The sequence below is a fragment of the Bolinopsis microptera genome, chromosome 1 (assembly GCF_026151205.1).
Source record: "Bolinopsis microptera isolate Bmic1 chromosome 1, MBARI_Bmic_1.0, whole genome shotgun sequence".
Lineage (NCBI taxonomy): Eukaryota > Metazoa > Ctenophora > Tentaculata > Lobata > Bolinopsidae > Bolinopsis > Bolinopsis microptera.
Window position 1 is genome coordinate 5,874,518 of NC_087072.1, and position 15,651 is coordinate 5,890,168.

General features: G+C 40.7%; 2 protein-coding genes across 7 annotated transcripts; both read left to right on the forward strand.

Moving 5' to 3' along the window:
• Positions 1–15: 15 nt before the first annotated feature.
• Positions 16–5,810, forward strand: LOC134824168 (doublesex- and mab-3-related transcription factor A2-like). Its single transcript, XM_063836315.1, has 7 exons — positions 16–192; positions 385–492; positions 781–892; positions 1,108–1,226; positions 1,350–1,553; positions 5,018–5,171; positions 5,341–5,810. Exons 1-7 carry the CDS (start codon positions 16–18, stop codon positions 5,643–5,645), a joined length of 1,179 nt encoding a protein of 392 aa, XP_063692385.1. The 3' UTR covers positions 5,646–5,810.
• Positions 5,811–8,417: 2,607 nt separating this feature from the next.
• Positions 8,418–15,492, forward strand: LOC134820244 (sperm microtubule associated protein 2-like). 6 transcript variants are annotated; one of them, XM_063830472.1, is made up of 11 exons: positions 8,418–8,638; positions 10,390–10,410; positions 10,551–10,655; positions 11,703–11,754; positions 11,997–12,053; positions 12,224–12,355; positions 12,495–12,632; positions 12,818–12,959; positions 13,713–13,910; positions 14,203–14,287; positions 14,435–14,701. In XM_063830472.1, the coding sequence occupies exons 1-11, from the start codon at positions 8,557–8,559 to the stop codon at positions 14,566–14,568; spliced, it is 1,146 nt and encodes a 381-aa protein (XP_063686542.1). In that variant the 5' UTR covers positions 8,418–8,556; the 3' UTR covers positions 14,569–14,701. The 6 variants fall into 6 exon arrangements, with proteins under 6 accessions (XP_063686542.1, XP_063686551.1, XP_063686559.1 ...); XM_063830481.1 differs by lacking the exon at positions 14,435–14,701 and adding an exon at positions 15,078–15,492 and having other exon boundaries at positions 8,420–8,638; XM_063830489.1 differs by lacking the exon at positions 10,551–10,655 and having other exon boundaries at positions 8,420–8,638.
• The last annotated feature ends 159 nt before the right edge of the window (positions 15,493–15,651 follow it).

Consider the following 15,651-nt stretch of genomic DNA (forward strand, 5'->3'; position numbering starts at 1 on the left):
CTCTCTCTCGCTATCATGATCACCACGCACCCGTACAACTTTAGTTCCGATGTGGAACGTCCTTCTCGTGCCCCAACTTGTGCCCGATGCAGGAACCACGGAGTTTCCCTCCTACTTAAGGGCCACAAGAGGTACTGTCCGTGGAGGGACTGCGAGTGTAGCAAGTGTAGCCTTATCATCCAACGAAGACAGGTCAGTTCCTTAAATTGTTATCTGTAAACTTGTGGCTACTGTAAAATCTGCTCTTCGGTTCAACTTACCGTCTACTGTTTTTCAGACCTCGTTTTAGACTTATTTCCAAAAAATTTTAAACGGAATGTTCACATTTGATGGTTGTGATGTTGTTGGTCGCGTGTGGCAGCCTCATAACTCCTGAACCACCAGGTGATGGCAGCACAAGTCGCTCTTAGGAGACAGCAGGCACAGGAGGAATCAATGAGATTACACCTTGGACTTAGCCTGGGTTTTTACCCGTCTCAACAAATCAGTCAGGTAAATAAACGACTTTGTTGGCAGGCTTATGTGAAAGATTTTTACTGTTTTTGATGTCTAGTATAACATAACTTTCGACTCTGTTATACAGACTATCCCCAATGATCTTACTTCGAATCTCTCTAACAACATTGTCAGATCATCTGCTATAATAAAACCTATTTTTTAACCGTCTATACTCCACTTTACCCGCCGCAAATCATTTGATCAAAACCTTCATTTGATCCTTGCCACTCTAATATGATTTGTCGTCAAGAGAGCCAACAATTAATTGTATCTTCCGGACAGGATCCCAACAATACCTCACCCGGAGGTGATGCCAACACTTCTCCTCGACCTGGTGACCAAGTCATGAAGGAGTCCGGTTCTCCTTCCTCGACATCACCCGCACCCACTCAACGTGAGTATTGCTGCAAATCTTATATCATTAAATATTAAAAGAGGCTTCGTTTTGGAATGTGGTGTTTTTCTATATTTGAATTTTTAGTCATCGCTCTTTATAAATTCTACAAAAAAGATGGCCTCTTATAAACTCAACGCGACCATACTTATAAAACGTTTTACTTTACATTCAAACTGTTGAATTTATGACTAAATGTGAATATATTTGGCCAGGTACTGAAGCTGAACAACAAGAATTAAACAACAGCCAGAACAGAAGTCCCGCCCGGAAAAGATCACCCTTGGAATTGTTGATGGCGCTATTCCCCGAACACGCAGCTGAAAATATTCAGGTTATTACTATTCATCTTTTCCGTTGTCAAAATTCTTGTGATAAAAAAGTAGAAAATGCTATCTGCCGAATGTTTATTCACCAAATATCTACTCCCAGACCCCTTCACTTAATATTATTTCAGGCTGCACTAATCGCCTGTCAAAACGAGGAGATCCGCACTATAGAGTACCTCTTGACAATCCGTCGCCAGAGTGGCATGGCGGAGAAGAGACCCCGAAACTCCCCACCAGTCACCAACCCCGTAACCTCCACCACCCCCACTACTCAGGAGACCATCATCCCTCAAACCACAACCTCTCTCCAGCTCCCGCCCATATCGCTCAAGGTTCGTTTGTTAATCTCATCGATTATTATTCCCGCTTTAATTGATGCTTTTCATCTAGCTAGAGTATACGTCTGTATACTATTATGCCTCTAATTCTGTCCAGCGAATAACATGAATCTATTCAATAATAATATTTTCCCATTAAACAGTGAATCTATTCTATAGTATTTTTGGGGGCCATTAAACTGCTTCAGTCATTAGTTTGGCGAGCTAATTTACTTTTGCACTAAGTTGTCATTGTGCGGTGTTCTCTGTTAATGAACGGTTTTCACCCACCATCCTATTTGGCACCTCATAATTAGTGAATTTTTGGTGACATATACCATTGAGAGGATCGTGTTTTGTGGGCCGCCCAACCAATGGGGTGCTGAAGATCGGTACCCTATTGTTTGCCAATAACCCCACTGGTCATTGTCAGTTTTAAAATTCAAATAACTGATTCACGTTCCACTAGTAGAGCCTCCCCCCTCTCGGTGTGTCATTTCTCAATAAGTATAATAGTAAAATATATAGTTGGGGAGGCCGGGGTAGGACACGTGAACTCAGGATCTCTGAAACTAGCTCTATTGCTCGGGGCCGGCTTGTCATTCAATCATTGTAAAGAGGATCTTAATTCTTGATATATTATACTAATAACAATTAGAGAAGATGTGTATACTGCAACGAGACAGGCAATAATAATTAATGGTATTATTATAATGCAAGGGCTGGTTTTCCTCCCCTCCCCTCCCCTCTAGCTCTCTCTCTCTCTTTCTAAACCACTCTTTTCATTCGGAGAGGAAGATGTCATTGCTCCTTTATAAACCAAAACAAAACACAGGCGTGGGCACCTTAATCGTATTTCACGATTTGCATGCTGGTCATTGGCTCGTACAGGAAACCGTTATCGCTGCTGAGGAGATATAACCTTGTTAGAGGGAGTAGCAGATGGGATAATATCACAACAATAAGGAACTGAGCATGGGAATTAGCTAATTTGTGGTATTGTTAGTGCCACACAAGTTCTAGTTACGGAGCAGCTACCAATGGAACAGAGGTCACGTTGGTCACGTGACATGAGTTCCTCAGAGTGGAGGTCCTAGTGATAACTGATAACCCCTTCACATTAAATCACATGAAGAGATCGGTAGCCGGTATTGTAAACCAATTGTACGGATTGTAGGGTAGCTGATAAACTGTCAGTGTGCCAATTAGGGAGACGCTATCACCCATCAGGGCAGCTGACATCATATCTGGCAGCACGGGTCAGGGGCAGTGAGGCAGAGAGGGGAGCCACGCGGCTACCCTGACTCACAAGTCATGTGGTGGTAGCCACACATGTACCAGATCACATCAGGTATCGCGTCTAGCTGGACTCTGATCTGGGATCAGGACCTGGAAACTTCCCAGACAATTGCCCTGATTTTACTAGGTTTTACCACCACTGGTACCCCCAGTGGCATCTGAACTGCTCGCATCGCATGAGGCACGGGTCGCTAATGTCCACTCTGGCCGCAACTGTCAACATAGAACTGGCTGTGTACAAATAGCTGCCGACTTGTTGGTGTACGTCACGTTTACCGGAGGAATTTAAACCAATTCCATCACGGCCGAGTCAAATGTTAGCACACCGCTAAAAACATGGTGGTCCTGGCGAGGCATAGCACTTCACCTCGGGCTTCAGGCGTGGTTAGGAAGTGTGTCTACAGGAGGCCGGGGTGGTTCAGATATCACTTCAGTTAACGGCAGGGAGGGCATTAGTGCACATTAGTGGTGGGGTATATTAGCTTTGCGGTGACATACAGTGATCCACTTATCTCATGACACTAACAGAAGTATAGGACGTGGTCTCCTTTCAGCCCACGCCGATAAAAGGAGCCCTTCAAAGGAACACCTGTAGAATGTGTTCAGTATTTACCCCACCTTTGACATGGAACCCTTTGATCTGCATGGCTTTATTTGTCACAACATTCTGGAGAAACGTCCGATTAACTCGGTTAAAGGGCAATTTTCCCGTTACCTTCTCTAACATGAAGCTCCCTACCGCCCTAATGTGCCAGCTAGTTGCACCTTGGGGGAGCACTACACAGACAAAAGAGATGACATACAATTGCTGGGGCTGAAAAACACGGAAGAGTTTTGTGAACTGTCACTCGTTGCAGGTGACAATGGTTCTAAAGGTGCATGTGCCCCCTGGTACAGCAGTTCCGTAATACTCTCTTTTGTAGAGCTGAAACCCCAAGAATAATAATAATCAACCTTTCCAGACATTATAACAATTTGTCTCAAAGGATGGCGTGGGAAGGAGCTGCTATGGTGCTTTGTTTCTAGGAATATGGTTAAAAGATATGTTAAACTTGGCCCCCTACTAGCCTGCCCCTTATCATCATACGTCTAGTTGCTCGGAGAGAGAGAGAGAGAGAGAGAGAGGACTGAGGAGTGCAGGGTGATAGATGACGACAGTCGTGATAATGTGGCAGGAATGTAACCATGTGTAGGTCACGCCAGCCTCGCTACAACCGATACAATGTTTCTACTGCTACACTTGTCTTGCTTCACCTCATACCTGCCATTGTCTGCAGTTAATCCAGTTTGTTTCACCTCCACCTAACAAGGTTACTTATCTGCCCGCACAAGTGCTAAGTACTGATAATGAGAACCGTGCCAGGCTTGTCTTGGTCCCACCAGGCCTCATCTACCTCCTCCTGGATGGGGTCCCAATAGGAGGGAGAGGGAGGAGGGTAGTGGCGGGTGTTGCACTTATCCCACCAATGTATCGTTATGTGTTGCGGAGCGTGCTGCAATGTGCACCTTTGCCCCGTCCCACTGGTCGCGTATTTACGACAACATTACCCAAATTCTAGATAATTTGAGATAATTTAACCTAGATTATCGACAATTATTAAGTTATATTATAATATTCATAGTAGAGTTGCCACATGGTGAAGTCTATGATAGGGAACTGAATATGTTTCTGGATGTCAGTGTCTGCCTGATATCATGTGCAGCTACGCGGTCACGTTCAGCTCCCTGAGGTCGCCCTGTCCAGCCGTCCTGCTGGTGTCGGGAGTAAGGACCGGCCTGTCTGTTCCAACAACTTCTGCCAGCTCCCTCTGTCCGCTCACCGTTTTGTTTCGCACCCCATTTGACGGGTTTACACCTTCTGTCCATCCCCATTAGATAAGACAAATTATCTTGCTGGCACTGAAATAGACCCCAATATAGCTAGTCGTCACTATCATTAATAGTAATCTCCTAGACGTTCCCTACACCTGGTATAGGATCAATCATCACCTTGCTCCGCTACTATGTAGGCATGTGGCGTGCCCTAATTCGAGTTCCATGCAGTTTTACACTTGCACATGACCCACCGGGAAACCTGTGAACCCGTACGCATTGCTCCGTCTCGCGTCTGTCTAATTATGTAGCAGTCGATAGAAGGTCTAATAAGAATACAGTCCGTCTAACAATATGTTTATTTTCAGAACATGCAGCTGACGGCGTTCTCCCCGGTGATGCCGAGGAAGCGGCCATCGCTCTGTCTATCAGGAATAGAGTACCTTACCAACCCTAACCTCTCCAGCTCCAAGCTGTCCAGCTTCGTCTCCAACATTCCCAAGTTCTCGGTCCCTGAGCGAGGTGGGTTTCCTTAATTTAATACGGCCTTTGTCTTTCTTTATCACATGTCCGAAGAAAAATTTAACCATATAGTCCCGATCATCTGATTGATCATGTGAACTGAATACTATATGAATATGTCTATCATATTATCACTACGTGTCACACAACTAACCTATAACTTTTCCAGAAGTTCCTATCGCCACTGGGAATTCCCCGGCCACGGGCACCGACCAGCCGACATTCTCCCTCAGCAACCTGATGACACAGAACTTTTCTCTCTTGGGAGGACCTCACAAAACCCCAACTTTCCCGACTGTCTCCCAGACAAACCCCCTCCTCAACTTCCTGCCCTCTTTCTCGACCACCAAGTTCCAGACCAGTGGAACTTTCACTAACTCCTTTACCAATACTACCACCCCTTCCTTCGTCTCGAACTCCCAGCCAGGGGAAATCCCCAAACCGGATCTCCTGATGCAGACCATGACCAGGTGAAATGGACAATTTCTCTGAGGAACAGTATGTGTTTCTCTGAGAAGCAGTACGTGATTTTTCGGAGACAGTGAAGTATACTTGCTTCTCTCCTGATGCTAGACAGTGACCGGCTCCAGGATCTAATTTTAGTTAGAGACAGAAGCCACGTCTGTAATAAGAGAGAGAGAGAGAGAGAGAGAGAGAGAGAGAGAGAGAGAGAGAGAGAGAGAGAGAGAGAGAGAGAGAGAGAGAGAGAGAGAGAGAGAGAGAGAGAGAGAGAGAGAGAGAGAGAGAGAGAGAGAGAGAGAGAGAGAGAGAGAGAGAGAGAGAGAGAGAGAGAGAGAGAGAGAGAGAGAGAGAGAGAGAGAGAGAGAGAGAGAGAGAGAGAGAGAGAGAGAGAGAGAGAGAGAGAGAGAGAGCTAGATGTTTAGAGTCGAATCTCTCTGACAAGATGGAAATCCTGCAGATGTGATCAGGGCATTATTTGTGCAAGCAGTTATGAGTTAGTAGACTGTAGATGAATTAGAGATATTGTCATGTGATGTTATCGTTCGATACCGTAATAATATAATATCGCATATAATATATTGAAATGTTATTAAGTGCTGTTAATGTTAATTAATATTGACTTGGAAGTGTTAAATATTGTGCTTGATGAAGTTTGTTAAATGTTAGCATTTATTATGGGTTGAATGAGTTTATCATTACTAACGACCCGTCTTATTTACAATGCTATAAAAACTGATATCAGTCTATAGAGAATCTAATAGGCTATACATATTTAATTTAAACTTTAAAGTATTCTTTGGTAATTATATGATTGTTGACGCCTAAAAGTATTATGTCTAGTTTGTTTATTTATTTTAGTTATGGAACAAAATGACATCGTTTTCCTATTTCCATAACTCCCAAAATAACATCAAGCTGTGTTGTGACGACACCAGTGACGACACGACAACTTGCTACCCGGTTATTTCCTTCTCTCTCTCGTCAGCTCACATGTCATCACCCACTGTTTGCAACCTGGCCTTCGTTCGTTCCGTTTAAAGCATTGTAATTGTCTATAAATATCACCTAGAGGAGAACTGATGAGTTGCGGAGGGAACATGACACAAGTTTTCACAACGCTGTACCCCGCACACAGATCACTATCAGTATCACCTTTCTCAATGAAAGTATAATTCTATTTCATTCTCACGTGGCCGCTGGTATCTGATAACATTAACACCTGTAAGTGTGTATGTTGAAGGGAAACTGCATCATTCAGTGTGTTACGTAACCAGCAGGTGAATATGTACAGTTCAAGTGCTTATCAAGTAAGATGTAATACAGTTTAACAGTTATCTACAATAATCTAAAACAGTTATCTACAATGCAAATGTTATTCTGATCTTGAAATTTATAATTGACTACGGTAAACAATTTCTGAACCAGCATACATTGTGAACGTAATCAAATTAATTTGGTTTAATTTAAGTTTATTTTCATTGCCTGAAATAACAGGCTCATACTCAATACTCATAGTTCATATCGATATGGTGATACACACGAGTGTCCACTGTAGTTCCTAATAAAAAGTCTATAATGTGTCTCAGATATAAATGATTGCCTATTATTCTAGTGACCACTCTGGTACTCCTGCTCTGGTGTTCTTTCTATCCTCACAATTTACTGCCATTTCCATCCTTATAGCCTCTAACTCTTATATTCTCCTCGTACTTGTCCCATTCTACTCGAACTCGTCCCTTTCTATCCCTAAAATCCCTATTTGTAAATCTGTCCATATAAAATCTTCCTCGGGTTCCATTTCCCTTCTTTATAACCGCATTGCCATTCTCTCCTTTTCAATCCCCGTATTTTCGTTTTTAAAATAACAAGAAAACCTCAAAAAATCGAATACCTTACGAGACATATTTAAAAAGTACGAAAGTCGGTGGTTTTCCAAAAAAACACCATATTTTCGGACTATCAAAATTTAGGTCACCATAATTTTTTCCCCCAAATTATTTGTCACGTATTTTCTTTAATTATGACTTTGTAGATTTACTATCTATATTAATATAGTAAGTTATCAATATGATTCATATAACAAATGAACACTATTATTACACATGGGACTACAAAGAGAGAAACGTCCTTGAACCAGAAGATCAAGAAGAAACTGACTTGTAATTTTTCATATTTTACTTTATTGATTTTCTTAAATATTGGGTTTTATTTTTGTAAAATAAAGAAATGAAAAAAATCCACGAATACCATGATTTAATTTGGGGTACGAAATGAGTTGGTTTTCGGCAAACAATCCCATATTTTCGGTCCCAAATCATTTAGGTCACCGGAATTTCGTCGAGTATAAATATGTCTCGTAAGGTAAGCATTTTTTAATACATTTTCTGTTGCCACATCAATCATAGTTTATTCGCCAAGTGTACACCGAGTAAAAAGCAATTCACATTTTATTAAGCTCTAAATTCGGTCCACAAGAATACATTAACCGCTGCAATTCAACTCTAGCAAGCATTGCGACGTGCATGCATTGTCCAATTACTCAACAAACTATAACAATCTTTTAATGGACCTGCGATTATCAGTAAAGCCATGCCTTGATCTTATGTTAAATTGGCTTCGTAGCCTAGTTTACTGATCCATTAATTTGTCATTTATGCTGTCACTTACATTTTTTCTAAGTTCGTGATCGCTTAATATCAATATTCTCATCGGAAACATAAAATGAAATGAATGTTAGTGCCATGGCACCGACGCGTAATCTATCAGAATCAATATGCAAAGTAATGCATGCGTGACTGTACATTCGAAATCTCCGCAAGCTTGATTTATAGCGGTGATTTGTTCGTATCTGATAATTTTAGTGCGTCTTATTCTGTACTGGTTATTCTGTAATAGTTGTTGTATTGTGTATTCTAAAGGTGAGATGTGTGCTGCAAAGACCGAAGCGCCCTGGTACAACCAGAGACCCGGACAGATGAGGAGCAGTGCTCCACAATCTGAGCAAGGTAAGTGTCTGGACTTATCATGTAACGATCTCATTTTACCTATCTAGATGATGTACATATATCATTAATTGACCACGTGACCTGTTTGCCACATGTAATACGACTGATTGTGTTTCATTGGCTCATTATGCCAGACGCTGTAATCATTAAATTATTATAAGTTGGACCCAATTAATAATAATAACCTCTCCGTAAATTCAGGTTAATAACCAGTAATAGTCCCCGTTTATATCACAAAAGTAGTCCCCTATTTGTATAATTGGCCGAACCATATGACAGTAAATCTTGTTTTGGAATATCTCATGTATCAAGTTTGATTACTGATGGACCCAAATTGAGCACACGATCCTTGCTAATTCTCATTCTCATTATTCCCATTATCGTGCATAATATAGCTTCACTTATCTCACATATCCTTTCTAAGTCTCATATCACATTTGATCCGTGCTTCATTGACATCACGTTTACCTTGGTTGCTGTTTCTTGGATTTGTGTAACTAACCCTGACACCATCACATCGAAGCGGGCGACCGAGCGTCTTTACTGGGAGTTGTATCTACCGAACCATCCTTGACACCGGTGACGAGCCTCTGGAGACAAACTATAAAGCATGATCATGATTCTTACAGAGCATCAACGTTCAAATTATCATCAAGTTCAACATCTATCTCAACAACCAAAACCTTTAAACATGTTCGGAAACTACAACCTCTACTTCCACAACCTCCCAACTTTGGAATCCCGGTGCAAGACAGCTGGTATCCCTGTGGAACCCTTCCTCTGCTCTGCTGTATCTCATGTTGTGGTTCTCAACAAAACCAGTCTCTGTCCTAAGCTTCTCAACAAAATCACCTCCCTTGGAGTAAAACTTGTATCTTCTAGAGCTGTCAACAAGTGGCTTGAGGATTACAACATTGTGAAAAAACAGAACTCCTCCCCTCCCAAACCTAAGGCTGCACCTGCAGTTACTCCCATTATCACTCAACGAGCAGCCCTTGTAGTTCAGGATGTTGAAAAGGTCTACAAACCTCAGTTCCTGACAAAGACTGAGGTCCCTTTTTACCCAGACCACGCCTGCTCTGGATCCCCCTGGGCTAAGAATATGAGTCCTGGTGACAGAAAGGAGGCTCCCACTAATACTATCCAGTCCAGACCTTCTGGGTACAGACCCACTACACAGAACACTATTCCTACCACCCAGTCCAGAACCCAATCCCGACCTAACGCTCTCCTTCTGCCAACCAAACGCAAGATATTCTGTGAGAACTGCAGAGTTTCTGTCAGCGATCTGGACGCTCACTTCAAGACTATACAACACCGCAGATATGCAGAAAACAACAAGAACTTTGCTGAGCTGGATGCAGTGATCGGAGATCTAACTATGGATAACCTTTTTTCCGCTTCCAACAAGAAGAGACGAGTTCAGGTTCCCTCCCTGCGTCTGACTCTACAACCTCAATCTACTTCTCAATCTGCTTCTCAGACCATGAATCGACCTTGTCCCCCTCTTACTATGGGATTCCAGTTCAGCAGATAATGATCAGAATTCAGAGTTTATTAGTTGTAATTTATTATTTATTTACATATATTTAATTTTCAACAAAATTACTGGTATACTCTCTAAATAACAACAAAGTATTTATTCTCTTTCACGAATCAATTTCGCAATCTTCCATTGTACTTCGCAATCAACGATAATAACGAGAGGACATAAAGTTATGTTTCAAATACTGAACATCAAAATTGTTTAGATTGGGCTGATGAAGGAACGGGTAATTTGTTACTTACCGCATATTTTCCAACATTAAGGCACGTTTCTTATTTTTTCTCTCTCAATATGGCACTTGCATGTTTCTCTTAATATGGCGATGAGTTAAGCTCGACCAGCTCTTACCATAGGATTCCATTTCAGAAGATAACGCTCTGAAACTTTTTTTAACAAATAATTCAATAAGATCAAGAAAGTCAAATAAAACTGAGCAAAGAAAACGTTTAGTTGGGGTGAATAAACGATCGGGTAATTTGTTACTTACCGCATATTTCCAACATTAAGGCACGTTTCTTATTTTCTTCTCTTAATATGCAATTTTCAGCATGTTCTCGCATGAGTTAAAGGATTATTTAGTATCCAAACTAGCTGCCATTGTTTCGACATGTGTTTGCAGTGCATGCTATCCATTTTCTAAACATTGGGACTCGAATTGCACAATCGCCTAACAATTTTCACTGAAGAGACATGCGAAATGACGTTATTTAATCAGCACATAACATGTACCAACATGTACCGTTGTCATGGAGATAACATTTAATTAGACCGGCAAGTTGGTATTGTTGAACAGCAACAAATGTTATGATGTTGCTTAAACGTCCCCCGATGCTTGCAGTAGTGCTTGTTTCTTGTCATTTGCTATCACGACTCTGGCTAGGAGAGAATATAAGGTTTACTTACGTTTACCTGACTGTGGGTTTCTTTTGTTGCATATTCGCGTCAGTGGTAAGAGACGATGCAATAGAAAGAATTTATCGTATTTCTGATTACGATCTGTCGAAATGAGTTCTAAAGTCGGAGAAAGACGTTCAGGAAGTGCAGCATGTTATTGTTCTTACAGGCGCAGAAGTAAGTGCACGAAATGGTTATCGTTGCCAAGGAAATGGCCGCGCGCCGACCTGACGCACGTGCAAAACAGCATCGCGTCCAATTTTGGATGGTTAATTCATTTATAGTTGAATCGAAGTTGAAATGAGTTTGGCTGTTATCAATATCAGGCGAGGACTTTCCGTGGCCAATGATGGAAAAAGAGGTGAACCTTAACTTATTTCAGGGTTAATGTTTGGCGAGGAACTTGTCCACATTACTGATTTCCAAACCCAGTGGCGGTAGTTCAGGGCCTTCATCCCTAAAGTTAATACTTTGCATATTAACATGAAATAACGCTAAAGTGCTGGCATAGTGGGCAACCTCAGTTTGGTATCTATGGCTACCATATCACATATCCGGCATCGCGAACTGTTTCCAGTTGCTCAACTATCTATTCCGGACTGTAATATCTACTCACTCTCCCAGGCTCCCACGATCGTGTATACGCCGGTCGAACAACTGTTGCCATGCCAGTCAAGTAAGTTCCGATACTTACAGTCACATACATATTATCTTCCTAATCCTCCTAATACTTTAACTTAATTTTATTCGATTAAATGTGAAGCGGAGTATTTTACTTAGTATTATATATGCTTATATGCTACAGTTGTGTTTATTTGTTTCGCTTGGCGACAGTTTCTGTAACAACCGAACTTGTTTTATTTTCGAATGCGTTTGTAATTTGCTGAGATTGCTAGCTTATTCAGCTTAATTTCTTAGGGAGCGAATAGAAACGTTGGCGAAACCTAAACTTTCACGGTCAACACTTTCTTACGGGTAACATGTTCTCAAATTTCGGTATTTCTTGCAGAATCATTAGTTCTTCAGTGCATCATGCCGTGATAAAGTTTTGTTCGTGGGCTGATTCTGGTTGGTAACATTCAAATTTAAGATAAAACCATGGAATGTGGAGTGTTGCAGAAACGTTTTAGCTGGTGCTTTTTCAGGCCCTCTTTATCATGGGGCAACCAGCAAACCATGTGGGAACTAACTAAAGGTGCAAAAAGTGCTGAACCCTCAGACCGCATACTGAGTCTAGCTCAGTCTAAGAGGAACCTCTCCACACAGGAGGACTTGAAGTAAGTTTCATCACAAAATAATTGCAAGTATAACAGTTTTATAACAATAATCCCAAACCATACTACAAGGTAGATCTATACCATTCTTGATCGTGATATAATGCGAAACCAGGATACTGCCCTAATTGTAATTTCTCAGGCCTCAATGGGAGTACAGTTGTGGGAGACAAAGTCCGATCATACAGGTGTCTGGAGCAGCTAGGAAAGCAGTCAACAGTGAGAGGATAGAGCAGCTAGCACAACCCAAGAACAACCACTGTAATTACACTGAAAACAGGTACATACTACATGCTACTATGCTATATGGTACAATACCTGGAACCTGATACATGCCGAACAATACCCTTCCTTTTAAAATTGTGTTTGTTCTCATCTTCTAAAGTTTTCTCATTCTTTTCATAATGAAGTTCTTAAATAAATATCTTAATCATGCCCAGTACACGTCATGAATCCCTTACCTAGGCCTATGTACGAGTTTAGTTGTGGACGAAGTTCCCCAGTCGAGGGCCCGGCAGAGACCGCTAAAACGGCAGCTGAACGAGAGAGGACCAACCAGCTAGCTCAACCTAAGAAGGTTCATTCTGAACATCAGGCTAGCAGGGAGGTGAGAGTCATTTTAGAATTTATCATTAATTACTTAATTACTTAATTACTTAAGCTTAATTAATTAATTAATTACTGAGAGGTAGATACCCGTCAGAGAGCAAGGTATTTTATTTTGCAACCTTATCGTCCTCTTTTTAAATGGTCTTAACTGTGAGCGACCACAATTAAGAACGGTCCTTATTACTTTATTATGAGCAGAAAATTGCTCAGCCCACGAGTTTTTTTATTTTTGAGGAATTTCGAGTCTTTGGATACTATTTTTTGTGCTTGTCTCCAGATGTAAATTGTCCTCTGATATACATTTTTGTGCTTGATTATAGGGCGATCTGCCGAAACTTTTATGTTTGTCGGTTGCATTTAAGCTCAATTAAAGAGCAATTTAAACGAAACACAAAATACAGATCAATCAACACCAGCGCTGCTACAATTAACAAAAAACCCAGTGCAGTGTTTGAGATCTGCCCGGTTTATAATTACCACTTAATACCAGCTTTCTCAGATCATTTAGTAGTACGTATTGTAGCAGCTGGAATATCTTTATGATACCTTAGCCTCTAACTCGCGAAGTAGTGTGAAAGTTTTGTACAAATTTAAACCCAAGATTATGATCGGATACAATGCGCAGACCAAATTGTGAGTATTATTGTGAGCAGTGGAGCAGTAGAGAAAAATTATTGAAAAGTTGAAATAACAGTCGACGGGGCTATTTAGTTAGTGTGGAGATGTTCATTAGTTTCCATAACATTCACAGGTTCAGTCGATCTTAACACAAGCAGCAATGAACACGAGACCAACAGAAAGATTGGATCAACTTGCCGAGGCCAAGAGACGTCCAGACGGTCCCTTCAGGGAACCCGAGTGGCCTGTGTGCAAGAAAGCGATGAAAGCCCAGTCTACTGAGAGGACCAGAGAATTGTCAAGATCTAAAGGCCTGGTTGAAGGATTCCAGGTTGGGAAGCTTTACATTCATAATTTGAGTATGGTTGATTATTTGGTGATCTTTCTAGAAGAGTCCTGATAATGAAGATGTAGGAGGTAATCACACCTACAACATGCACATTGCACATCCCCCGAGATATTAACACGCTGTTCCTGAAATTTAAACTATCTCCTTAATGGCAAATAAATAAGCTTGTTAAATATTAAAGTACGTGATATCACTGAATATAAACAATCTCCTTAACGGCAAATAAATAAGCTTGTTAAATATTACGTGATATCACTGAATATATTTCCTGTAGGGAAACAGGCATGTTATGTGGAATGTAAGCAAGTCCGCTAAGCAAGCTGTGGCTACTCGGAGAGTGGAGGAGCTTAGCGTCCCTAGTTAGTAAACTTTACTTCTCTTATAATTCCGCACACCTATTCAATATATTGTTTTGATATTTAAATTAATCGCCTATCAAAACTTCAATCACAGTCATGGGATACTCATAATATAACTCATAATATAACTCATCCATTCACTTCCAGTTCAAAGAAAGTCTATGGATCATGTACAATTCAACCCTGACGCATTCAAAGTCAGCGAAGAAGCTTTGAAATCAGCGATCACTGATAGAATTAAAGAACTAGCACAACCAATTCGACGACCCGGATTTAAATAAGTCATAACTTTCAACACCAACTCACATATTATCTCAATATCCTACTGGGACGATGACTTGGAATAAAATTCAAATTAATTTTGATAATCCACCCAAAAGATCTTTGTAAGATCTTTTTGTGGCGGTATGTAAATGTGGAGTTTACTTGCGTCTTCAAAATTAGTCAAACTTGCATCAAACAATCACATAATCACACAACACTAAACATTTGACAACTTTCATCTCTTCCTTATATATAGAACACCAATTGAAAGTAGTCATGGAATCATGAAAACGATGTACGAATCGCCTCGAGGTACATCGTTTTCATGCTTCCAGTTCCATGACTACTTTCAATTGTAAAGTTTTTCGCATAACTACTTTGGGGCGACCGCAGCTAACGAACATCACTGCTGACTTGTATTTTTCTCCCAACATCAGCTCAAAACAACAATATAAAACACCTGTACACTGTATAGTTATACTTTACTTTCCACTTTCTGTTATACTTTACCTCCCACTTTCTGCAGTACAGAGAGAGTCGATGGATCACGTCCAGTTTAACCCTGATGTGTTCAAAGTGAGCGAGACAGCAAAGAAAGCAAAGTGCTCGGTTAGGACCGAGGAGCTGGCCCAGCCCATCTCCAGAAAATGATAACTCCCTCGTCACTTCTATGAGAACTGTCTTAATTTAGTTATCTGAACTTAATTTATTACAATGAATCAAAACGTGAAAATTTACCAAGTTTCTTGTGTGAATAGTTAGGGTTAGGACTTAGGTAGTATTAAAAAAACGTCGAATTACATTTTACAATAATTGTCGTGCAATAGTCTGCAGATTCACTCTTTAGGTACCTGGAACCTACTATATGTATATATTTTAGATTGAAATCCTGTAAATACCAACCTGTTAAATAATTTTGTTAAAAGATAAATTCAATCGAATTGTTTTTGCTTTCTTTGTGAGTCTCTTTTTAATCGCTACAAAAATAACTTTTAATTCAATTCTGAAACTTTTGTCAGATACCCAAATCTGACAAAGTTTCAGAGCGTTTAAAAGTAGTTTTTTAAACAAACAGTTAGAATCAAACAGTTAGGTATTGA

Coding starts and splice junctions, on each gene's coding strand:
- LOC134824168 (XM_063836315.1), top strand. CDS start 16: ATGATCACCACGCACCCGTACAACTTTAGTTCCGATGTGGAACGTCCT. Junction 893..1,107: donor ATCACCCGCACCCACTCAAC/GTGAGTATTGCT, acceptor ATATTTGGCCAG/GTACTGAAGCTGAACAACAA. Junction 1,554..5,017: donor TCCCGCCCATATCGCTCAAG/GTTCGTTTGTTA, acceptor GTTTATTTTCAG/AACATGCAGCTGACGGCGTT.
- LOC134820244 (XM_063830472.1), top strand. CDS start 8,557: ATGTGTGCTGCAAAGACCGAAGCGCCCTGGTACAACCAGAGACCCGGA. Junction 8,639..10,389: donor TGCTCCACAATCTGAGCAAG/GTAAGTGTCTGG, acceptor AAAATTGTTTAG/ATTGGGCTGATGAAGGAACG. Junction 13,911..14,202: donor GCCTGGTTGAAGGATTCCAG/GTTGGGAAGCTT, acceptor TATTTCCTGTAG/GGAAACAGGCATGTTATGTG.